Here is a 26,761-nt window from a genome sequence, read left to right on the forward strand (position 1 = left end):
GCCCACAAAGCTTCACTATTTTAAAATAATCAGTATTTGAAACAATTTGAATGTTATCAAGACCAAAGATTGCACCCAGAAATGTACTCTCAAATAGATAAGGTTCTAAACAAAATGTCAACAAATGGAATTCAAATGCATAGTTAGATAATTAGCTACCACAACTAAGCAAGGTCTATCATGGGATAGGTTTAATCTTGGAAAATCTAATTTATCATATAAATAGATGTAATACGAAAAACCACATGATCCACAGATTTTAAAATAAGCATTTAATAAAAATTAGCCTTTGTGTGTGTGTACCTGATCCCTCTCGTCACAGTAAAAAGCCTATAGCATGAGGTCTTAACCTCAAGCTTTGCCCTAGAAAACATAAGCTTTGAGGCTAAAATAGTAATTCAGTTTCTCTCAGGATAACTAGATTTACAACATGTAAATTCAGAACTAATTTATATTAGGGTAATGGTTCTCAACCAAGATAATTCTGCCCCATAGGGGACACTCTGGAATGTCTGGAGACATTTTTGCTTGTTACAACTCAGGGAATTCTACTGGCATCTACTGGGTAGAGTCTAGGGATGCTGCTAAGCACCGATGAAAACACAGGACAGCCCCTCAACAACAAGTAATTTCTGGCCCAAAATGTCAACACAAAACTGCCAGTGTTGAAAAGCTGTGTAAAAGGGGAACATGTTACATACAGATTTTCAATTCATACCATATCCCACAAATTCTAATTGAATAAAAAAGAACACAATACACACACACACAAACACACACACACTTTCAAACAAAAGGAACGAAGTGGACAGGAGGGAGGGAAGGAAATGGAAGTGAATATCAAAATTATGGAGAAAAAAGAAATTTCTAAACTAAAGCAAACGAAATTTCAAAGCAAACAAGTTGAAAACTGGGAATAAACATTTGTAGCAAACAAGACAAAGAATTAAGAGTATTTGTTAGAACCGAAAAGAAAAACATGAAAACCTAGAATGAAAAACAAGTAAAAGAGGGCTTCCCTGGTGGCACAGTGGTTGAGAGTCCGCCTGCCGATGCAGGGGACACGGGTTCGTGCCCTGGTCCTGGAGGATCCCACATGCCGCGGAGCGGCTGGGCCCGTGGGCCATGGCCGCTGAGCCTGCACATCCGGAGCCTGTGCTCCGCAACGGGAGAGGCCACAGCAGTGAGAGGCCCATGTACAGCAAAAAAAAAAAAAAAAAAAAAAAAAAACAAGTAAAAGAAAGTGAAGTATTTAAAAAGTACACTAAGCCACTCTAAGAACTTAACCCTCACTTTAAAACAAAACAAAACAAAAAAACATTTTTACTTAACAACTTGGCTGCAGGAAGGGATGGGGGGTAGTGCCGGTGGAGTATTTTTTTTAAACACAATTTTTTTTTCAACATCTTTATTGGAATATAATTGCTTTACAATGGTGTGTTAGTTGCTGCTGTATAACAAAGTGAATCAGCTATACGTATACATATATCCCCATATCCCCTCCCTCTTGCATCTCCCTCTCACCCTCCCTATCCCACCCCTGTGGGTGGTCACAAAGCATGGAGCTGATCTCCCTGTGCTATGCAGCTGCTTCCCACTAGCTGTTTATTTTACATTTGGTCGTGTACATATGTCAGTGCTACTCTCTCACTTTGTCCCAGCTTACCCTTCCCCGTCCCCATGCCCTCAAGTCCATTCTCTATGTCTGCATCTTTATTCCTGTCCTGCCCCTAGGTTCATCAGAACCTTTTTTTTTATTATTCCATATATATGTGTTGGCATACGGTATTTGTTTTTCTCTTTCTGACTTACTTCATTCTGTATGACAGACTCTAGGTCCATCCACCTCACTACAAATAACTCAACTTCATTTCTTTTTATGGCTGAGTAATATTCCATTGTATATATGTGCCACATCTTCTTTATCCATTCATCTGTCGATGGACACTTAGGTTGCTTCCATGTGCTGGCTATTGTAAATAGTGCTGCAACGAACATTGTGGTACGTGACTCTTTTTGAATTATGGTTAAACACTTAATTTAAAAATAGTGATCTTTTTAAAAATAAAAATGTCTGAATACCAGGCTTAAAAATCTTAAAATTCAGAATTTTTTAAAAAGATTATGCACAAAAATATTAATGGCAGTACAATAAAAGTTTTGACTGTTCTGCCCTCATAAACATATTTTTTGGATAATGAAATATCACCTAATGAAAAAATAATGTAAACAATTTACACAAATTCCAATAGGTTTGAGTTGTATGAGCAGTCACTAGGGAATGTTTACTTTGGTTTGGGTCAATACAATACAGATAAATAGCACAATGGCATCTAATTGGGTGTGTCAAATTCACCTTATTTCTATTATAGCACTGGTTACATTAGACCACTGAGAATTAACCGTTGTTTATTATAGCAAAGGTCAAAATATAGAAATTTATACAAAAATTAACAAAAATATACTCTAATATAAGCTTTATTGCCAAAGAAGTAGTTATATGATAAAAAACACTTTAATGCTTCCACCTCTTATTTCCTATGTTAAAAAAGGGTTTTTTTATATTTTTATTTTTTATTTTCAGGATTAAATATTTTTTTACCATAAACCAAAAATTTTTACCAGAAATTTATTTCCAGGACTACCTTTACCATAAATGGAGAAATGAAAAACTGATGAGCATTGCTTAATGTCATTAACCAATGACATTTCATTATTTAGGTCCCCTATAGTTACCCAGAGTTATTAGTCAAAACACTAATTACAAGCACAGTATCATCCCTAAAGTTCTTTTAGCTATATGTATAATATTAGAATTTCTGTCATTTACTTCCTCAAGCTTGTGAAACACAGAACTGATAAGCATAACATTTCTTATGTTTTTCAGCAGAGATAAGTAAATCCAGTCATTCTTAAGATATCATATGGAAAACACACCCCTCCTTTATGTGTTTCAAATAGAGTGTGAAAGTTTGCAAAGTACCATATACTCTTACCACATATTCAAAAAGAAGAAAAGCAAATGTGGTATGAGGAAGTTTTTACACAGTATTACATTCCTTTAAACATTACTAAATCAGATCAATAGGTGACAGATATCCACAAAAATACCTTAAGCAAAGTTCAAAAATGAAAAAGGATTTAATCTCACAAAAACTGATTAAGAATTAGCCAAAACAGGGCTTCCCTGGTGGCGCAGTGGTTGACAGTCTGCCTGCCGATGCAGGGGAAACGGGTTCGTGCCCGGGTCTGGGATGATCCCACATGCCGCGGAGTGGCTGGGCCCGTGAGCCATGGCCGCTGGGCCTGTGCGTCAGGAGCCTGTGCTCCACAACGGGAGAAGCCACAACAGTGAGAGGCCCACATACCGCAAAAAAAAAAAAAAAAAGAATTAGCCAAAACAAATAAATTACCATATACATGTGATTAATGTCTCCTCCCAAAATAATAAATCCTAAAAACAACAAACATACAAAATCTATCTAAAAAGCAAATAAGTTGGAAAACTTAAATATTCCTCAGATTTTTAATCCACTACTAACTCTGAAAAAACACTAGAAATTAGTTTTAAGCACATTTCAAGCCAGATTTTTTTTAAATACCAATGAATATTTGCCATGAAGTTTTATAGAACTCACCAAAAAAAAAAAGAAAAAATCCTATGATACCCTACAAGATAAACGAGTAAAAGACCAATGTGTAACACACAGTTAAAATTTGTTGTCTTTTAAGAGAAAATAGTTACCCAGATATATGAACAATGTGTAACACCAACTCACAACTTTCAGGTAATAAATATTTTAAGGTTCATTTAAACCACACTAGGACATAATCATTTCAATTTATGTTACTTGCTCTGTCTAGCTCAACATTTTTCTCCTTTCCCAAAATGTTTTAAAAAATAATTAAGAGGAAATGCTTTGATCAATGCAAGTTTGATTCTGCCTTCTCCATATCCTGTCTGACCTTGGGTGAGTAACAATCTCTTTAACTTTAATTTCTGAATCTGAAGAATGGGAACAATGGTATTTTACCCCAGAATGCTCTTGTGGGATTAAATGTTTAATAAAATGTCTAGCATTGGAAGCATTTCCTAAATGATAATAATTAGCAAAATATCAGCTAAAAAGAAATTTTAAGCTTACCAAAAAGTGGGAAGTTGCTATAAAAGACAATTTTACTCACTTTCTAAGCAGACTTTAAAAACATAATGAAGTTATACAGACAACTGCAAGAACCTATAAGAATAATCAGAATCAAGAAAAAATCTGAAGTAATTATTTGAATTTCTCTAAGCATCCACCAAAATCTCTAAGCATCTTATGTTTCTAAGCATTCACCAAAAATAAATGCATGCATACAAAAAACAATAATTTAAATTCTTAGAATCAAAGAAGTGCTAAATGCAAATGATCCCCAAACACTATTTGGCCAGGACTGAGAGCAGGGGACTATGTTTCACTCATCTTTGTATTCCCAAACCCCATCACAATGCCTGACATACAGTATGTGCTCAACAGCTATTTGGAGCATTGAAATGAAAGATATTACATTGTCTAAAATTTTAAACTCTTATTTGGGGACTTCCCTGGTGGTCCAGTGGTTAAGACTCTGCGCTCCCAATGCAGGGGGCCCAGGTTCGATCCCTGGTCAGGGAACTAGATCCTGCATGCTGCAACTAAGACCTGGTACACCCAAATAAATAAATAAATATTCAAAAAACAACCTCTTATTTAGGCACAAGTATAATCATACTCAACATTCATTCAGGACTTCCCCAGTGGTGCAGTGGTTAAGAATCCATCTGCCAATGCAGGGGATACAGGTTCGAGCCCTGGTCCGGGAAGATCCCACATGCCGCGGAGCAACTAAACCCCTGTGCCACAACTACTGAGCCTGCACTCTGAAGCCTGCGAGCCACAACTACTGAGCCCACGTGCTGCAACTACGGAAGCCCACGCGCCTGGCGCCCATGCTCCGCAACAAGAGAAGCCACTACAATGAGAAGCCCGCCCACCGCAATGAAGAGTAGCCCCCGCTCACCGCAACTAGAGAAAGCCCACGCGCAGCAACAAAGACCCAACGCCGCCAAAAAAAAAAAAAAAAAAAAAAATTCATTCAGCAAATATTGGAGTGGCTGCTACTAAAAGGCACTTGTTCTAGGACCTGGATACATCCAGCAGGGCAGGATAAGGAGGGTCAGAAATACCTATTTTCCATAACCCAAAGGACATCTCTCAGAGGAACAGTTAGGAATTCATTCTACATTTTATAGTGATTAAGAGTACCTGGATTCAGTATTTATTACTTTCTACTTCTGTGCTTGCTTCCTAATCTGTAAAATGAGAAAAATAACAGTACACAAAAATGTATATAGATTTGTTGTGAGAATTAAATGAGATGATGCTTATAAAGTGCCTAAAACTGTGCCTTAAACAGAAGTACCTAATAAATATTCACTACTACAATCTCCCCACTAACGATTAAGCAACAGGAGTGCAAGGGTCTTGCCCACCTTCTTATTGAGTGCTTCTGTCTGTGCTGATAGATACAAACATCACAAGAAACACTGTCAAATTTAAACCAAAGTATTTACTGACAAGATAGAATTTTATTATTATTATGGAAAAAACAATTAGTGTGGAATATGATTAAAAAACTAGAAATGTTAGAACGTAGTGGGGTAAAAAAATCACATAATAGCTATTTAACAGTCCTTCAGAACTTTTTTCTGATCACAGACCTCACTGAAAATCCAACAAAAGATACAGACACTTTACCCAGAACAACGCCATCACACAGGTCCATGCAAAATTTTACATGTTTAAAACTGACAGGCTTCTGAAATATTTTTCCCGTGTCATTTCTGAGAACTTATTCCCCAATAATTATGTCTGTGTTTTTCTTTTGAGCTCTTACCAACAGCATTCATGTCTTTGTGAAATATCACACTTAAATCTTACTTATCTCTGAAGTTAAGCATTATAAACCGAAAGAACAGCTCTCTTATTACTAAGGCCAAATTATACGCTCAAGTCATTCAAACGTCAAACCAAATGTCATTCAAAAGCTTCAAATTCTCCAATACACCAACAGGCCGACTGCCAAAAAATCAGTTTATTTAGAAGAAGAATTAAACTTCAAGCTTATTACATGCAATCTATTAAACTGAGCATTTTTTTCCATGAGAAAATATACTTGTTATTTAATTACAATAAATTATCGCTAATTAAATATCTAATACAAAACTAATCAGATAAGGCCAAAAATAGTTTATTTACCATTAACAAACCCTAAAATAGTTCAATTCCTTACATAACAATTTTAACTGCCTAATACTTTAAAAATATTTTCATATATACTCTCATCAGATTCACAAAAACCCTTAAGATTTACATTCTAAAATTGCATTTCCCAGCTGGTAACCACCAGCCACAGGTGACTACAGAGCATGTGAATTATGGCTAGTCCAAACTAAGATGTTTTATATATATGTAAAACACACATCAGATTCCAAAAACAGAAAAAAATGTATACTAATTATTAAGTTTTTATACTGAACATGTTGAAATAATGTATTTTCTTTAAAACAACATACCCATAATATTCAAATTAATTTCACCTTTGCTGTATTTTTAACATGGCTATAGAAAAATTTTATTTACATATGTAATTTATCAATTTAGTATGCCTCAGAGACCATATGTATACTTGTTTCATGATACCCATTTAATATCATATAGTTTTACAGTTCAACAACATTGTTCAAGTTATTTTAAACAAACTTTCTGGAGCAAATTAAGCATTTATGCCTAAATTTATTTAACAGGATAAATTGGAGAATCATAAAGAACTGTCTCATATGCAAAATAAGTAATTTCCCCTTTATTTATTAGAAGTATGTAACATCAATGTAACATACATGGAGTAGGCAATCTGCAGATCCCCCTGACAAGACGTTTAATATCCCAGATTACTGATTCTCTACTAAAGGGACTTAAGAGTCTCAGCGAGTCATACAGAAAGGGTTAAAGAGTTCACAGTTGACCCTTGAACAACGTGGGAGTTAGGGGCACCAACCCTCCTCACAGTTGAAAATTCAAATATAATTTACAGTCGGCTCTTCGGATGGGCGGTTCTGCATTCACAAATTCAACCAACCACAGATCCTATAGTACTATGGTATTTACTACTGAAAAATATCCACATATAGGTGGAGCTGTGAAGTTCAAACCTGTGTTATCCAATGGTCAACTGTACTTGTAAAAAGAAAGTTAGAACTCATCCACCCCAATTACTCCAAATTAAAACATTATTGAATCACAGACTTAGTGGACACACAGCAAGCTCCCAATTTTCTGCTAGTTACTAAGTGTTAAATTTTTTAGAATAAAATAAGTGATGGGGTCTCTGGCATCCATAAGCTCAGGGCAAGTAAGGTTATTACATATAAAAAAAAGAATAACAAAGGAATTTTTATTTAGGCTTTAAACTGTGAGATTTAATCATAAGTTCAGTTGGGTTGTATAGAATATAAAGAATACAAGAAATTTAGGAAATTTTTGTGTGAAAGAGGTTATCTTGAAATTTAAAGTATAGCCTTTAAGTTTCCATTTGACATTCATTCTGAAAATTCTGAACTCTCAACAGATTTATTTTCATCATTTAAGGTCTGGAGTATAGTTGAATTACAAAGTTGTGTTAGTTTCTGCTGTACTAAGGTAATTTTTTTAACTGTTTCATAAAATGTGTTTGACAAGAATGGTCTAATTAGTAAGTAAAAATACAGTCTTCATCTTAAATAGCTTGCACACACACACACATGCACACACATACACACACCCCAAAAAAGCAAGGCAAAATACTCATCAGGGTACATTCTGCTGCAGCAGAGCAGGAGTTTTAATTAAAGTCTAATAAAAAAACTTTAATAGTAAAACACATTTCTAACTACTTAAAAGTGCAACAAAGAATTAGGGAAAAAAACATGCAGAAGAATATACATTTGAAAGACCAACTTTAAATATGTTTCCGAAAAACTACATGCTACTTTAGCCAAGACTCTATGGTCTCAATTTTACAAATATATGAACTTCTGTACTTATAATCCAAAACAAACAATTTGGCACCTGATTATTACGATAATCATGATAAATACAAGTATACTTCTCTAGGAATGGCACTCTTATAGTTAATAAAGTCAGTCTAGATGTTAGGTAAAGTTCTGGCCTCCTCAGTACTGGGGCACTGATAGACACTAAGAAGGTTAGGACTCTTTGAATACTTCAGGTAAAAGGATCTTGAAGATACCAGTTCAAATGAAGGTGTGCTTCACTCTAAAGACAGTACCAGGAGTAGAGAAAAAAATATCTTGGCTACTGCCAAGTACTCACTATGTCATTGGTCAAACTTAGAGATGAACAAATCCTATTTGCCTTCCAATGCAGGAATCTATATCCTGATCTTCCTTATACTTCTCTTATTACATTTTAACATTTCTGACACTGGAATATATTTTCTTAATGTACTATGTTCCGTTTTCTTATTTGGATTTCTGATGATTCACATGTTAAGTTTTATTCCTACCATGTTAATTCTTATTCCTATCACAACACTCTTAGCCATCCCAACACCCTAATGACACTCATCAACAACTGTAGGTAAGGAGACATGGGAGCATTTACATCAGAATCTCCCGTGTGAAATTTTTAAACATCCAGATGATTCTAATAATATGCCCAACCCGCAACACTGTTGTAAACTACCTGAGGCACCAAAACTTATATTTGTCCGAATTCTCCTAGCACCTAGCATGGCATTAATCACATTCCTCACATTAAGGCAAATACTTCTTGATTAATCTCTCATCTGAAGCTCCTTTCCTTGACAATGTGACCTTGTGATAGAACCTTTCTCTTAACGTTGGTGGTAACTGTTATTGTTACCATACTTAAAGTATTTTTCTCCTATAAATTCCTAGTGATTAGATGCCACAGTCACCCTCTGAGAATTACCTGGACACTGAATCATTAAAAACAACCTGAGGGATTTCCCTGGTGGCACAGTGGTTAAGAATACACCTGCCAATGCAGGGGATACGGGTTTGAGCCCTGGTGCAGGAAGATCCCACATGCCACACAGCAACTAAGCCCGTGCGCCACAACTACTGAGCCCACGTGCCACAACTACTGAAGCCCACGCGCCTAGAGCCTGTGCTCTGTGACAAGAGAAGCCACCGCAATGAGAAGCCCGCGCACGGCAACAAAGAGTAGCCCCTGCTCGCCGTAACTAGAGAAAGCCCGCGCGCAGCAACGAAGACCCAACGCAGCCAGAAATAAATAAAATTAAAAAGAACCTGAGCTATGTGGCACTAAAATAGATACGGGAATTCAGGATCCCATGTTAGTCGTCTCTGGTTTGCAAATTAGTGGAGAAACAGTATGTGATCATGATGGAAAGTTGAATAAAGTATACAAAATTTTAAAGATTAAAAATGCAAGTCTACTGGAGGCACTGGAAAGGAATGATGTGGTATAAAGAGGTTCTAGGAAAAAAAGAGTCCATAACATGGCCATATCTGACACTAGATCAACATTTTAGGCTAGATATCCATTTAGAATAATGAATTTTTAAAAAGCAGAGTTTCTTATTAGAATAAAAGCTCCTTTAAGTACAAACAACCAATAAATACACTTTCAGTTGAAAGAAAAGAGTAAGTATGAGGATAGAACATCCAGGCAACGGAGGTCTTCAGAAACTATCAAACAAAAACCAAAAAACAAAAAAGAGGTAAAGTTAAATTTAGTCCAAAGGAGGAAACATTTAGGAGCCCAGAAAGAAAATACCTAACTCACTTGGGGCTAAAACCAAGGTTAGAACTGAAAATTGAAAGTACAGCACAGGGACTTCCCTGGTGGCACAGTGGTTAAGAATCCACCTGCCAATGCAGGGGACACGGGTTCGAGCCCTGGTCCGGGAAGATCCCACATGCTGCAGAGCAACTAAGCCCGTGCACCCGTGCACCCGTGCACCACAGCTACTGAAGCCCACGCACTCTAGAGCCTGTGCTCCGAAATAAGAGAAGCCACCGCAAAGAGAAGCCTGCGCACTGCAACAAAGCATGCAGCAACGAAGACCCGAGGGAGGGAGGGAGGGAGGGAGGGAAGCACAATCTTGGGTCAGAAAAGCCCTAGTAAGATTATGAAGGGAATTCTATCTGCTTAATAGTAGCAATAAATGACCCTGTGAACTAGTCTGAACATCTATCTAACATAAATCTAAAAGAAAGCTGTGGGTAGTATGGTGTGGGGGGAGTATGCGGGAGGACTGAAAAGGGCAGGTATACTCTACAAAAAACAAACAAACAAAAAAACAACTAAGAAAGCTCTCTCTAATAACCAGCCTAATAACTAGCCTAACACCACTTCAGTGAAATTGTTCAGGGATCAACAATTAGTAGTACTTTCAAGTTTCTTATGCCTTACTTGCCCATTTATTATTATATTGGCAGTTATGACTATTTAACACTGTTAAGGATTGTGCGCTTGTTCCTGAAACAGAAGGGTATGCTGAAACTTTGTAATCTGCTTTGCCTTGGGTGTGAAAGGAGAAGAACAGGTGAAAAAGAAATAGCTGCAAAGAGCAGATGTATCAAATCCCTGAGACCAAATAAACAGAGGGAGCGCTAGACTGTGAGCAAGAAATATCCTCAAGCATTGAGATAGAGAATCTCCTTTCACCCCAGTTACCCAGGACCACTTGTAATACACATATAGATCCAGCTACCGATGCAGTGCCAAGCAGAAAATATATAAGATCTACAGCTTAGGAGCTCAGTATCTTGTCAAAATTACTGCTTGCCACATCCTAAACAATTCCAATAACCAAGCTCACTTTTGTTCCTGGGAACAAATAGCTACCTTGTATCTGTCATAAGAAACCTGGACCCTGTCTGGTTCTGCTTCCCTGTTCCTAGGTCTCAAGGCCTACTGCTAAAACCCATTTCCTCCCTTTTCCAAGATGCCAGCCTGAAACTCTACCTAGTACCTGCTACCCACCACCATCCCACTCCTACACCAACCTGGCCAACTCCACCTGTCTGCACACTGTCTTTTGCTACTCTTATCCCTCATGCTGAGAGGCTAACTATAGCACCTCCAACCAGATTTCCAGGCCAGTGTTCTGGCCTCTCCATCTAGAAAGAACTAATCCTGCTTGAGGTAAACCTGCCTAGTAGTTGGATATCAAATTCTACCAAGTCACAGATCCATCATGATGATTACCAATTTACCTAAATTTCAATCGCATCATATTAGGTTTTATTCCCTCTTTCTTTTCTGAACAGAAACTCTGACAACTTTCAGATCTTTCACAACTTGCACCAGTTTACCTAGGAACTGCTTCTGCAGCTGTCCTATTCTCACACAAATCAAGAATCATTACACCTTTCTTTGTCTATCTTCAACCTCTTGACATGACACCACTTTTTAAATACATTAAAAAATGGTATCATACTTAAAATACACTTAATGGAGGAAAATATTCCATGACACAGGAGAGGAGGGAAAAAAAATCACAGATTGGATTACTCGTAAATAAAAATTTTAAGGTGTTTTCAATTGGCAATATGGAATGAACAGAAGGCACTTCATGCTTTTTTTAACTTTCTTATCTTAAATGCCTTAAAATTTAGATCATCTTATTAAGTGAATAAGACATCATTTTACTTTGCTAACCCCTCATTTAAGAGAGATATATGGCAAACTTCAGGCTAATTTCTATAGGAAAATATAAAATATTATGAATGTGAATTTTCACCCTAAATGTGATTTTATGGAATTATAACTATTCAAAATTTGAACCCTTAGAAATATCTGATCACGAGTACTTACTAATTAAGAAACACAACTGATCATTAGATTTGCTAGTGATCCAACTTTGTTTCTTTTTTAAATTAATTAATTTTTTGGCTGCGTTGGGTCTTCATTGCTGCGCATGGACTTTCTCTAGTTGCAGCAAGCGGGGGCTTCCCATTGCGGTGTATTCTTTTGTTGCGAAGACATGGACTCTAGGCTCGTGGGCTTCGGAAGTCGTGGCACGCAGGCTCGGTAGTTGTGGCGCACGGGCTTAGTTGCTCCGTGGCATGTGGGATCTTCCTGGACCAGGGCTCAAACCCGTGTCCCCTGCATTGGCAGATGGATTCTTAACCACGGCGCCACCAGGGAAGTCCATTCCAACTTTGAAACAAAAATTTCCTAATATTCCTCTTTCATGCTCAGGATTAGTTTAATTGAAGTAAATCCTGAAATTGAAAGGTGAGCCGCCAGGAGGCAATTTCCAGTTGCCACTACTTATTTGTATGAATCAAGATTTTATCCAAAGAGTGTCTCAAAGAAAAGAAATAAATCACTGTATTACAGAAGTACACATATTATCTCTAAACCAAGTATATATTTCTGCCCATTACTGCCTCATAATTTAAACATGTTGACTTATTATATGTGAGGTGGTAAAAAATAATTTAAACTAAAAAGTTCATAACCTTATCTAAAATTAAGAGAAATTCAATCCTTAAAATCTGCTTACTTTTTCAGAAATAAAAATTTATATATAGTAACACTTCGTGCTTTCTGTCTTATTCTACCCCAAAATGTAGATCTGTACTTTGGAATAAGAAATATAAGTATTGCCTTTCCATCTTTTTCAAGCTCTCCCCAATTCTTCCACACGGAAGGCCTCAAATTTCCTTATGATAAGCATTCTTCCACATTTAATAAATGCAGAAACTAAAAACAGTGCTTTAGCTTAAGATAAAATTCAAATAAGTCTCTACTAACACTCATCCCACTTAGTTTTTCCTCAACTACTAAACTTACTACCAATAATGAACTTTCTCACAGTATATCGAACTTTGAAAGTTATCTTCCTGTTTCTGCATTGATACAAAATCATCTCATCCCGCTGGTCCCTCAAAGACAATATCATGCTTCTAACAAAGGTCAAACATTGAGAATTGTTTTTTCAAGTTGATGCAAGATTTAGGGAAATTTATTTGAAAATGAAAATAATAGCAACCAACATTGGCTGTTCTAAGCACTTTACAAGTATTAACTCATTCAATCCTCCTAACAACCTATAAGGTTGATAGTTTCATTCCATTTATAGATTAAGAAACTGAAGCTCAGTCACAACAGCTAGTAGGTAGAAGAGCCAGGATTTGACCTTAAACTGTCCCAGTTCAGAGCCCAAGCACGCTCTAACTCTCTAGCTGTACCACCTAAATGTTAAGAACCATCACTTAATAGGTATCCAAGTTATTTCGAAATGAAGAAATTAAAGATTTTTCATTTCGTGATGAACCAGATAAAATACCATGTAAATATTTTAAGCTATCGTCTTAAGTCATAAGAAATAAAGACTTCTGACAGCAAAACCAAGTATGTTAGATTAATATTAAAGAAAAAACTCCCTTTAAATGATTTTGATAATTTTATTATGAATACATGACCAATAAATTTAAAGTACACATTCATATGACAATATCTGACAAATACCTTTCAAAAATTAACTGCAAATGCACCCAAGTAATCAACCTTTAAAACACATTCTGGGTAGTCAAGTTGAGAGTGTACAAACATCACACTTGACCAAGGTAACCTGGCAACTCACCTAACCAGAACACAGCAAAGGCACTGAGAAAAGGCCTCCGAACAATCAAGATAAATACTCCAATGTCCAAGTATTGATACTGACTTTTCTCAAAAGAGGATCTCACAATTAAATAAGGGTCAACTCATTTTTACCCTTATGCAGAATTACAAATTTGATTTCCGGAGGAAAAAATGGCGTAGAAAAATTACCAGTGGGAAGGTGAAGGGGGACACTGATCACAGTGACAAGCACGTCCAACAGAGAAGCAGAAAAATGCTTACTTAATAACTTCAAAATGCAAAGAAATCTGATCTACAGTCCTATGTACAATCCAACAGATCCTCATGGCACCACAGCAACTGATGGTCACAAATGATGACCCTAGGTCATCAAAAGATTTAATTATATTCTGCATCCTACTTAAAACAGAAAAGAATACCATATTTAATTTTAGTATGATTTTCACTCAAAGTCGTTTTATAATTTGAAGCTTAGAGGATAAACCCTCAATTACCCAGTAAGCTCAACTAATATATTAGAAAGAAATTCCTTGGAAAGTTCCAAGTAGCAAAGGTTTCACTGTTTCTAAGTTTAAGAGCACTATGTGTACAAAAGGTACCTGAAAGCAAAAGGGAGACAGGAGAGCACAGAAGTAGAAAGTCTAAGGAAACAAAGAAGAGCTAGGCGACTGTCTATAAACGCGCTATCCTTAAGGCATTTCCCACAAAACAGTGTGTGGGCAGTAGGTGCCACATCAGCAGTACTCTGTATTTGTCCTGCTCCTAAATCATTTGTTAGTTTCATGAATTATTAATTTCAGTTAATAGTTTGTTGAGATGAAGCAGTACCAACGCTTTCCTCAACTGCAAGAAGGGATAGCGTCCTTCTGATTGCTCTACAAAACCAACACTGGGATTACTCTTACAGAGCATGCATATGCCCTACCGTGGCACACATTAGATTAAAAAAAAAAAAAGTTCTTTTAAACTGCTTTTCATTTTTAAAGGATTCAGGGAGATAGTGCCTAGCCCACACCGAACTTCGTTATCAGAAAAATTGTTACACTACTCAACAAAACTCCCTTTCAAACCAGGCTGCAACACATTCTTTCTCTAGCTCCAAACAAAAACTTTAAAGCACATAGTAAATAACATATAAGGCCTTGTACTTTTCTCCCCTTCTAGCGAGGAAGTCTAACTCCAAACAGGAAACTGCTTCTCAAAGGATTCAACGCAGAAATCCTACCAAACGCCAGTCCAGTTCTCAGGAAGAGATTTAATATTTAAGTGCCAACACACTTGCCCAAGTAGAAACGGAGTAAATACTCAAGCTTCCCTGCCCCTGAGGCACCCCTTGGAAGTTTTAGCAGGGAAAAAAAAAAATGCCTTTTCTAACGAACAAACTACAAAATGCTTTAAAAGGTCAATCTATACAAAGGTTCACAGTAGATAAAGAAGTTGAAAGTGCTAGTTTGTCAAGTTTTTCGATCACCCTCCCCCATCCCACCAGGATCGGGGAGGAAAGAAGGGGCTAGAGAAGAAGGGAGGTTCGGGGCTGAGCGGAGCTAGGCGCGGGGCGAGGTGATCGGGCGCCCCCCCCCATCCCCTCACCTTTCCCGGGACCAGGAAAAGAGGCAGAGAGAAAAGCACGAGATGGAGCACTTCTCCGCCAGAAGAGCAAGGTGGAAGGCAGGACGAGGAGGGGCGGCGGGGAGCGAGCCGTGCGGCCGCGCAGGGACCGACTCCCGCCCCCTCCCCGCCGAGATCAAGAAGGGGAAACGCCTCCCCGAATCGGGAGCGTCCTCGAGTCCCTTACCCATGCTGGGGGCTCCCGCGGGGAGCAGCCCGGTGCCCGCCGCTCCTCCTCCGGCTGCTCGCGCGGCCGCTCCGGCGGCAGGAGGCGGGCCCTCCGCTCGGCTCTAGCCCGGCTGAGCTCAGGCGGGGCAAGAAGGCGCCTCCATTCGCCCGCGGCGTTCCCCGGCCAGTCCCGTCCGCGCAGCCCGTGAGGAACAGGCGGCGGCCGCTCCTCACTCGCGGCGGCTGGAGCGCCCTCCCCCGCCCGCCCAGCCGGCGGCTTCCCCACCCCCGGTCGCTCCCGCCACGGGGTGGGACCTGCCGGTTCGTCGTGGCCGCCGGCTCCAACCCGGAGCGCGAGCCCAGCCCCGGAGCCCGCCCCTCGCCGCTCCCTCAGCGCCTGCAGTCCTCTAACGCGACGCGAGAGACTGAGGGGGAGACCGGGACAGAGGCCGGGAAGGTGCCGGGAGCTGAGCCGGGAGCTGGGCCGGGAGGAGGAAAATCTCGCGAGAATCCCCGGTCCTCCCTGCCCCGCCCCCGCCGCGTTCCGGCTCACCGCCTGCCCCCCGGCGGCTGCCAGGTGCGGTGACGTCATGGCCAGGGGTCGCTCGCCGCACGCGTCCAGGTGCGCGGAGCGGATGGGGGAGCCGTACGGCACAGCTGCGACCAGCCCTCCGCCCCGAAGTTCGAAGCTGCTGGGACAGGCGTGTTGTGTGGTTTGTCGCTTCAGATGGATACAAAGAGTTTTTGCTGATAGGCAAATTGAGCCTGGGTTGCCCCACTTTGCAGTGTTGCTGCAGCAGGCTTTGGGGGACCTAAAAGAAAAGAGGCCGCGCGAGAGAGATGCAAGAGGACAGAAGTAGAGAGAAAAACCGTTTGCTTTCGAACTTTAGAGGTCCAGCTGCAATCAGAACCCGCGGTTTACCTTGCAAAGTTCCGCATGAATCAAAAGCATTTCTTAGTCGGAAAAAAATCCTAGGCACAGAGTAAATTCTATTTTACAGGATTAAATTATTGGGTTCCTTTAGTCTCTGTCCGCTGAAGACCACTTTCTAAATCCCTTTTCTCCTTCGAAAGTATAGTTTAAATTGTTACCTGATGGGGTGGGGGGAGCAGGTTGGGATAGTCATGATTTGAGAGATTGCCTGGCATTTTTTTCTAGCCTGAATATGAAAAAGAGCATAGGATTATTGTAATCAGATATGACACTTTCTTAGAGTTAGAAATATATATAATTAATTCAGCCAGGGACTTCCCTGGCGGTCCAGTGGTTAAGACTCTGTGCTTCCATTGCAGGGGGCATGGGTTCCATCCCCGGTAGGGGAACTAATAACCTACATGCCAAACAGCTCAAAAAGAAAAAAAAAAAAAAAAGTTCAGCCAACTTTTTTCCTCTACTGTTGAAGCAAACCCAGTTCCCGGACAGATGAGTGTGAGAGCAACATTTGTTGGTGCTTTTTAAAGCAATCTTGTCATTTAATTCTCACAATCATCCAGGCAAACCCGGGTTTCTGAAACTCAGCACAGCCATTTATTTTTTGTGGGACTTTGGATAAATTAACCTCGCTGGATTTCAGTTTCTTGAGTCTGTCGAAAGAAATCTTTATAGTGCAAAGCACAGTGTCTGGCACATAGTAGCAACTTTATAAATATCCATTTCCACTATCTCCAATAGGCCTGCATTTGACATCCTTTAATCTTTTATTTCTAAAAAGATTACATAGGGTACCTTTTTAACAAGAATTGTCAGTTACAATCAGAGACCAAAAAGGAAAAAAATTAAATATGCACACCCAAAAAGATGTACATATTGGCTGTGTTGTACTGAAACCATGAAACATATTGTAACTTTTTTCAGTCAACAAATATTTATTGAGTATTATGTTAATTGTCCCCTTCCAAGCAAACAAATAAACAAACCAAAAAAACTGAAGTCCAGCCCTTACCCTCAAAGATTTTGAATTCTAACCAGGAAGTGAGACATGAACAGATAGTTTATTAACAGTATGAGGTAGAGAGAGTCAAATTCCTGAAAATTTAAAGGAAAATTACTATGGGCAAGGCAAGCTTCAGGGGGAAGGTATAAATTGAACTAAAGTGTGGAGGAAGGCAATATTTTCAACCTGGAGGAGTCCTAGAAGTAAGGAGTGAAAGTGGAAATGCAAACGGAATATCCCTGAAATCTGTGTGGCTCCTGCAACCCATAAGAAAGCAAACGATTTAAACTTTGAAAGAATGAGGCTGATGGGAGGCAAAAAAGGATTCATGGAAGGATATAAAGAAAAATATAAGATATTGGAAAAGAACTAAATACCTTGGTCTCTAGGATCCTAGATATTTTAAGAAGAAAGGCCAATGAATAGAAATGAAGAGAGGGTAAGGAAAACAAACAGAAGGAGGGAAAAAAGAACTCTGGATTTGACAATAAGGTTACCTTTGAAAGTATAACTTCAGAATATACGTGACAGAATGTATAATATATATAGCTGCATATATTCAGAATATATAGAATAGAAAAGTTAAAAGTTAGTTAAAGGTTTCAGTGACTAAATGAGCGATTAAGAAGTGAGGCCACAAGTAGATAAGGTGAACATACTATTTTAACCAGAAGTCAGGTCACATAATCTGACAAGATAAAGTATCTATCAGTACAATCAGTTATAGCCTAGAAATCTCAGGATCTGTATTATTTCCACCATAAACCATGTATTTTAGAAGTTTGAAAATTAAAATAAGCAAAATCACTTTGCAAATTCAGAGGGCAATACCTCATTGAGGTGACGTTGACATATTGGATCATAAAAGAAATTGGAAAGATCAGGGAATAGGACAATAAGAAAGGTTGAGAAAACTGAACTAAAGCTAGGAAGTAATCACAATCCCAGAGTTAATGCTGTCTTCCAGAGGTGAAGACAAAGGACATCCCAATGGAAAAATGAAATCTAGAAATGTATTTTTTAAACTTACAAAATGGTTTGTGAAACTATGTTCTAAATTTGTGAGTACTGAGCAAATGTTAGCTATTAATTACTCCATGGAGCTCCTTTCATCTTATAAGTCTTTCCCCCTCAATGAGGCCTTCAAAGTGTGGCACTATGTTTTATACATTTTTATGGAACTAGCACATTGCTCAGCTCAAAACACTGCTTTCCTCAGTAGTAACTATTAGTTGGATGATAAAAAATATGGTGAGATGATAATCTCATCATATATTTAGATTTAACCTCAAATTCCTTTCAGCTAAGAACAAATTACCTTTTCTTTTAGTCTTTATTTCCTTTATCTTATAATGAATTAGGTTTCATTTATCCATCTATCCTCACCCTTCTTTGTATTCTAAGAAAAATGAACTAATATCATTCTTTTTTTCTTTTATTTATTTTTTTGGCCATGCCATGCAGCTTGTGGGATCTTAGTTCCCTGACCAGGGATCGAACCCAGGCCCTTGGCAGTGAGAGTGCTGAGTCCTAACCACTGGACCACCAGGGAAGTCCTGAACTAATACCATTCCAATCACTCACTTTCTTTTTTTTTCTGCTGAATATGAAAGAGAATATTACAATTTCTGTGAGAATGACATAATTTCCACCAATCTAATTCATTCTAAACTGCCATCATGTCTTCCTAATGTTTTCTTAGGAATTTATCAGAAGATATCTATATTGAAAAAACCATCTATCTTCTTTCCTTCTGGTGAAAACTATTCTAACCAGGAAGATTATTATAAAGAAAATTAAATATGAACTTGATTGTGTTATTTTTAAAACACTGGGTTAGCTCAAATCTTAGAGGCAACTAATTCTTTTCTTTATTCTCAGTTCCACAGAGCTAGATTTCCTAGCCAGCATTCCTATTGTTATTTTGTTTTGCCTTGGGTAGTTTACTGTATACTTAAGCACAAATTACATCAATGTATAACCTGAATTTAGAAAAATCATTCTTTAGAAAATAATTGAAGGAAATAATACTCTCAAACACAATGTCTATACTGTGAGGTTAGTGAAGCTAGAAAATGTCCCTGCTCAAACTGGACCCATCAGCTTCTAACAAAGTCCTGCTACTCTGTTAGCAATTTGGGGCATGTGCTCAAATATATGGTCTCTCTAAGCACTTTTCATTATTGCACAGAAGAAAAAATTTAGTTAAAAACATGATGAGGGACTTCCCTGGTGGCAGTGGTTAAGAATCCGCCTGCCAGTGCAGCGGACACGGGTTCAAGCCCTGGTCCAGGAAGATCTCACATGCCGCGGAGCAATTAAGCCCGTGCACCACAACTACTGAGCCCACGCTCTAGAGCCCATGAGCCACAACTACTGAGCCCGTCCGCCACAACTACTGAAGCCCACGTGCCTAGAGCCCGTGCTCCACAACAAGAGAAGCCACCGCAATGAGAAGCCCGCACCCCGCAACAAAGAGTAGTCCCCTCTTGCCGCAACTAGAAAAAGCCCATGCACAGCAACAAAGACCCAATGCAGCCAAAAATTAATTAATTATTTTTTAAAATAGGCACTATTACCAATAAATAAATAAATAAATAATAAAAACATGGTGAACCCATCCAAATGAATCACTACTTTGCAAACTGAAAGGACCTTTTTAATAATGTTATTTGTACTTTATTCGGATGGTAGTGTCATTACAGAGCTGGTGGTTGGTAGGTAAGTCATAGAGCCTTGTTCTAAGTCCTCAAAGAGAGTCTCTTTCAAGAAGCATTACTTTTTCAAAATGTTAAAGCTAGTCTCCTTTGAAGGGTCAGATATTTTAAGCAATTCCAAATGACAAATACATTTGCATCTTTCAAATATCAGGCAATTCAATTATACACACAATATCATGTGAAGAATTTCTGGCCATGAGTACACATTCATTCAACTCAACAGACATTTACTGACCATCCATTATAGATCAGCACCTGCTCTGTCATAAATATATATAGAGAAAATATAGGGACTTCCCTGGTGGGCCAGTGGGTAAGAATCCATGCTCCCAATTCAGGGGGCCCAGGTTCGATCCCTGGTGGGGAAACTAGATCCCACATGCATGCCGCAACTAAGAGCCTGCATACTGCAACTAAAAAATTTTTTTTTAATTAAAGAAAACATGCCGCAGCGAAGATCCCACATGCAGCAACTAAGACCCAGTGCAGCCTAAATAAATAAATACTTTAAAAAAAGAAAAAGAAAATATAGTCCCTGCTTTTTTTTTTTACACTTAGGTTGCCTCCATAACCTTTTAAAATTTAATTTAATTTATTTTTTATACAGCAGGTTCTTATTAGTTATCTACCTCAACCTCCTTACTCCTGAGGCTTATATCAATACCTCCAGTTTATAAGCAGGGAACCCGCGTCTTTCTAAAATGATCTCCTGCACACCATGCCTACCTTCTTCATTCTAGGACTGATGCTTTAACAGGACTCTGTCCCCTTTTTTTCTCTCATCAGTCATATCTCTGATGTGGCCTCTCATAATTTTATATTTGAGCTACCTTTTCTTTACCCTTAATTTCCTAGACAAAATCCCCCTCCATTTTCACTCTTCCTTCCCCGCCCTTTCTATCTTATACCATATTTCTCTTAACACTGACCTTTGATTGCCAATCCAGTTTGTCCGGTCTAGTAAGCTCTACATACGTAGCCTTTCTGATCTCCTAACCCTCCCTGGCCACCAAATATCTTTTCACAGAGTAATCTTAGACCTTATTGAGACCTTATTGTTACAGTTTTAAGGTAACAAAGTTTTTACACATTAATAGCACATAATCTCAATGTATTCCTTAAAATAAATCAGTGAACTAGGTGATGCTATTTCTTGTTTTGCAGTATTAGCAACAAAAGTAGCATTAATAACAGCTAACAGCATCTGACCATTTTTAAGTCTCGGGCACTGACCTACCTACACACTTCATATCCCTCACCTCGTACGGTTCTCACTACAATGCTATGAATCATAGTATTATCATCCCTATTTTAAAGAGCGGGAAACTGAGACCAGTAATTACCTTGCCTAAGATCACATAACTATTAAATGGCAGAGCCTATGCTTGAATGCAGAGCTAACTCCACAGCTAATGTTTCAGTTTATCTCAAGTCAATTTGCTCCTTAAGCCATGATTTCCTTTTTTGCTTAAAGAGAGGAGAAAACAAAAAAGAAAGAAAGAAAAGAAAGAGGAGGAGGGCTTCCCTGGTGGCGCAGTGGTTGAGAGTCCACCTGCCGATGCAGGGGACACGGGTTCGTGCCCCGGTCCGGGAGGATCCCACATGCCTCGGAGCGGCTGGGCCCGTGAGCCATGGCCACTGAGCCTGCGCGTCCAGAGCCTGTGCTCCGCAACGAGAGAGGCCACAACAGTGAGAGGCCGCGTACCACAAAAAAAAAAAAAAAAAAAAAAAAGAAAGAGGAGGAAAGAGAGAAAGGGGTAGGAAGAGGATACAAAGGAATCCTTCTTCCATGGTTTGTTATAAAGATCAACCAGGAAAGGGTCTGGGACAGAGTAGGCACTTGATGCTAATCTCTTTTCCCATCTTTATGCATTCATTGAGGACCTACTCTGTGCCAGGAGGTATACAAGGTGCTTATGTAGATGGGTGTAGAGAAGTGATAAAGGAGACGTGGGCCCTACCCTCATGGAACTTGTGGTCTAAGGGAAGAAGTTGCATTTCCCAAGTACACAATGTAAATCATCTATATTATTTCTCACGTGCCACCTCCCACATGATCCCTTCTTTCTTAAATGTGTTCTCTCCTTCCTCAGAAACACGGTGCTTATACCTCTCCTGGAACATTTGGTATATTTTCTTTTGTAGTACAGCTATTATCCTACAACTTGCATTTCCTGTTATGATGGTGATGGCCTTGAGACTGCAACTCTGTCCTTCCTTTCTTTGCATTCTTGCCAACCACTAACACAAAGGAGGCTCTCAGTAACTGTGTACTAAAGTCAACAATAGAAAGGACACCATAAAATTATGTCTCTACATCCTGAAGATTTCAAATCAAGGAGTTATGACTTCACTGATTTGATCAGATTCTTCTTATGAATGCTGTCTTATAAATGGATTATTTGCCATTCTGTGGCAAATTTTTCCTGGAGATGATTAGCCAAGATGTGATTACTTAGGTATATGCTTGACTAAGGGGTCCCTTATCTTTTGTAGTGAAGACAGTTCCTGTTAAACACTTGTCATAATTTTCAGTTAATTTCTACATACCAGAATTTTGGTAGAAATATTATTTCAAAAAAGCTGAAGATGTATATTCAGAATAAATGCATTCTATTTATTACGAGGTCATAGTTTTTTCTAAGAATTATGGGAGGGAGGAAGGAGTGAAATAAATGCTGGTAATGTGAGAGAAATGCTGGAAAAATCTTATCTACCCTGTGGTCTGCATCAGCACAGCCACTCCTTGCAGGTGAAGTCTGGGTTTCATCAGCCCCGTCTCTGTGCAAACGCATATTTGTGTTTACACACGTGCGGTATTCCCTTTCCTATGTGGAATCATCACCTTCTTCTTCAAACCTTACCTCTCACCCCTAAAATGTATACAAAGGTTGAAGAAATCTGAGCTATTACGACACTACAAGGTTGTGCTCCAAACATGTTAAAGAGTCATGCCTTGCTGATTAAGAAATTAGTCACCACCCGTGTGCAATGTCACCTCACATCAGGTGGAAACGAGAACCCAGGATTGGGAGACGTGCTCAATGTTTCAGAATCAGATTAAACAATTCAATAAAACATTTACAAAACAGAAAGATGTTGCGATCACCACACAGCAGAGCTTTCTTAAAAGACCATCAGTTTTTTAAGGCCCAGGGAAATGATATGCCAAGAGAAACAGCCTCAGAGGAATTTCCATTTCTGATTAAGTTCACTTAAGGATCTCTCTTCCCCAAATGAAAGTGTTAGTTAGTGGGTCTATTTGAATATTACTTAAACCATAATGAAAGGGAAAGGATCTTAATGGCAGACACCTTGTAGAGACAGGAATTAAAAGCCAGTGAGAACAGTTTCATTTGTAGGGGAAGAAGCCTGAGAAAGAGGAACTCTTTAAACAAATTTCTTGAGAGACAGAGACAGAGACAGAAATATCAGACGACGAAAGGCCTGAGAGAAAATCTCTCTTAATGATTCATTCCTTCATTCATTCATCCATTCATTTTCGGAGGAGAATGTTTTAATCATGACTCAGGAGGAGCTTTTTTTTTATGAAATGATAAATTGAAATCAAATTTATCCAGTACAAATGAAAACTTGACCTATTCTTAAATCCATATATTAATCACATGCACATTTTTATGCTTTTCTTCTGATTATGTAAAAAATGCTTGCTGTACAAAATTCACACAATACAGAAATGTGTAAAGTAAAAGGGGAAAGTCCCAAAGAAGCCCATGTCTCAGAACAACCTCTATTAACAGTTCGGTTTATATTAACCAGTAGTTTTATTCATGTTCTTACATGTAAATTGCTTATAATTACACTATACATATTGCTCTGCAACTGTGCTTTTGCTATCTAATCAGTGGACGCATCTCCATGCCAATGCATTTATTTCCATATCAAGTCATTGCTTCAAATGGTGCATTCCATTGTTTTACTGATTCATGACCAATTTTATATTAATGAGTATTTGAATTACTTCCAGGTTTTTGTATTTTTTGGTACCATAAATCTGCCTCAGTGAATATCTTTGTATATAAATCTTTGTACACTAGTGTGAAATTTTTCATAGAAGTGCAATTGCTAGATCAAAAGTCATCCAAAACTGTTGTGCCAATGATTCATTTTCAACAGTTTACACTATCACCAAAACTGAGTATTTAACGATCTTTTGAATTTGGTCCATATGGTAGGAGAAATATTATAGCTCGTTGTTTCAACTTATATTTGGGAGGCTGAGAATCTTTGTAGATTGACTACTTTTATTTCTTTGTCTAAAATTGCTAGCCTGGGGACTTCCCTGGTGGTCCAGTGGTTAGGACTCCAGGCTTCCACTGCAGCAGCCATGGGTTCGATCCCTGGTCGGGGAACTAAGATCCCTCAAGCTGAGCGGCACAGCCAAAACTAAATAAATAAAATAAAATTGCCAGCCCTCCAGCCCATATTCTTGGCTCATCTTCCTATTTTTATTTATTATTTTCTCAATGCTTTATAAAAGCTCTTTATTCTAGGGATGTTTGTCATTTTTCTGGGTATCCATTTGCTCTTAGATCTACTTCTCTTTTTCCCCTAGGTGTGTGTGGGCTAAGGAAAGGTATGGAGTGTTGATCCCTGCATACTGCTTTCCCAGTCAACTGTCTTCCAGCTGAGTTTGGACAATGAGAGGCACTGATGGGTGGTTGGATGGTGTGGAAGGCAGAATAATGGCCCCTCGAAGATACCTAGGTCCTAATCCCTGGAGCCTACGAACATGTGATGTTACATGGCAAGAGGGAATTGAGTTGCAGATAGCATTATGTGTGCAAAATCAGCTGACCCTAAAATAAGGCGAGCATCCTGCGTTATCCACGTGGGTTCAATGTAGTCATAAGGATCCTTAAAAGTTGAAGAGGGAGCCAGAGCAGGAGAACCAGAGAGACGGTAGTATAAGGACTTGAGGAGTCATTGCTGGCTTTGAAGATGAGGGCTTCTAGCCTCTAGAAGGTAGAAAAGCCAAGGAAACAGATTCTCTTCTGGAGCCTCCAGAAAGAAATACAGCCCTGCTGACAGTTGTTTTTAGCCCACTGAGGACTGTTTCAGACTTCTGAACACCAGAACTGTAAAATTATAAGTTTGTGCTATTTTAAGCCACATAATTTGCAGTGATTTGTTATAGCAGCAATGGGAAACTAATACAGAGGGCCAGAGAAAGGGATAATCCACCCCCACCACCTACTTCAAGCAGCATCTCCAGCATCCACTACTGTCCGCTGACATGGTTTTGGCTTCAGCTAGTTGATCTTGGCCCCTGAGCTCTGGGAACACCACATCTTCCCTTTCCCTCTCCAGTTTAGGAGCTAGAAGGCTACCTGCTGTTGATAACTACCAAGGTGTTTACCATCCTCTTTTTTTTCCCTTTAACTTTTAAAAATAGAAGTATAGTTGATTTATAATGTTTTGTTAATTTCTGTTGTACATAAAAGTGATTCAGTTATACATGTATATACATTTTTAAAATTTTATTTATTTATATATTTTTTGGCTGCGTTGGGTCTTCTTTGCTGCATGTGGGCTTTCTCTAGCTGCGGTGAGAGGGGGTTACTCTTCGTTGTGGTGGACGGGCTTCTCATTGCCGTGGCTTCTCTTGTTGCGGAGCATGGGCTCTAGGCATGTGGGCTTTAGTAGTTGTGGCACGAGGGCTCAGTAGTTGTGGCTTGCGGGCTCTAGAGAGCAGGCTCAGTAGTTGTGGCACACGAGGTTAGTTGCTCCACAGCATGTGGGATCTTCCTGGACCAGGGCTCGAACCCATGTCCCCTGCATTGGCAGGCAGATTCTTAACCACTGTGCCACCAGAGAAGTCCCTATATACATTTTTAATATTCTTTTCCACTATGGTTTATTATAGGATATTGAATATAGTTCTCTGTGCTATACAGTAGGACCTTATTGTATATATATGCACATTCTATATATAAAAACTTACATCTGTTAATCCCAACCTCTCACTCCATTCCCCTCCCAACCCCCTCTCCCTTGGCAACCACAAGTCTGTTCTCTATGTCTGTGAGTCTGTTTCTGTTTTGTAGATAGGTTCATTTGTGTCATATTTTAGATTCCACCTATAAGTGATATCATATGGTATTTGTCTTTCCCTTTCTGATTTACTTCACTTAGTATGATAATCTCTAGCTGTATCCATGTTGCTACAAATGGCATTTTTCATTCTTTTTTATGGCTGAGTAGTATTCCATTGTGTATGTGTGTATATATATATATATATATATATATATATATCACACCTTCTTTACCCATTCATCTGTTTCATGGACATTTAGGTTGTTTCCATGCCTTGGTTATTGTGAATAGTGCTGCTATGAACACAGGGGTGCATGTATCTTTTTGAATTAAAGTTTTGTCTGGATATGTGCCCAGGACTAGGATTGCTGGATCATATGGTAATTCTATTTTTAGTTTTCTGAGGAACTTCCACACTGTTTTCCATAGTGACTGCACCACTTTACATTCCCACCCCCAGTGTAGGAGGGTTCCCTTTTCTCCACATCTTCTCCAGCATTTATTCTTGCCAACCTCTTTTTGGTTTTTCACCCCTTCCATAACCAATGACGACAAGTCCTGTATTAATTTCTGTTTACAATGTTTAGGGATATCTTTTCCTGCA

The 26,761-nt window shown here is 38.9% G+C and overlaps 1 protein-coding gene and 1 non-coding gene across 3 annotated transcripts in view; one reads left to right on the forward strand and one right to left on the reverse strand.

The window, feature by feature from the left end:
• CD2AP (CD2 associated protein) overlaps nucleotides 1-15,915 on the reverse strand; it is a 112,963-nt gene extending 97,048 nt beyond the window's left edge. The window contains exon 1 of one of the 2 annotated variants that reach the window (XM_060110607.1): nucleotides 15,466-15,915. In XM_060110607.1, coding sequence (XP_059966590.1) covers nucleotides 15,466-15,469 — 4 coding nt within the window. In that variant the 5' untranslated portion in view covers nucleotides 15,470-15,915. The remainder of the gene's footprint in view (nucleotides 1-15,465) is intronic. The other variant, XM_060110608.1, reaches the window with a different exon arrangement.
• TRNAG-CCC (transfer RNA glycine (anticodon CCC)) lies at nucleotides 4,586-4,658 on the forward strand. The gene has a single exon. It is a non-coding gene; the product is annotated as a tRNA-Gly (tRNA).
• Nucleotides 15,916-26,761: the final 10,846 nt, after the last annotated feature.

Source organism: Mesoplodon densirostris, chromosome 10 (genome assembly GCF_025265405.1).
Source record: "Mesoplodon densirostris isolate mMesDen1 chromosome 10, mMesDen1 primary haplotype, whole genome shotgun sequence".
Taxonomy (NCBI): domain Eukaryota; kingdom Metazoa; phylum Chordata; class Mammalia; order Artiodactyla; family Ziphiidae; genus Mesoplodon; species Mesoplodon densirostris.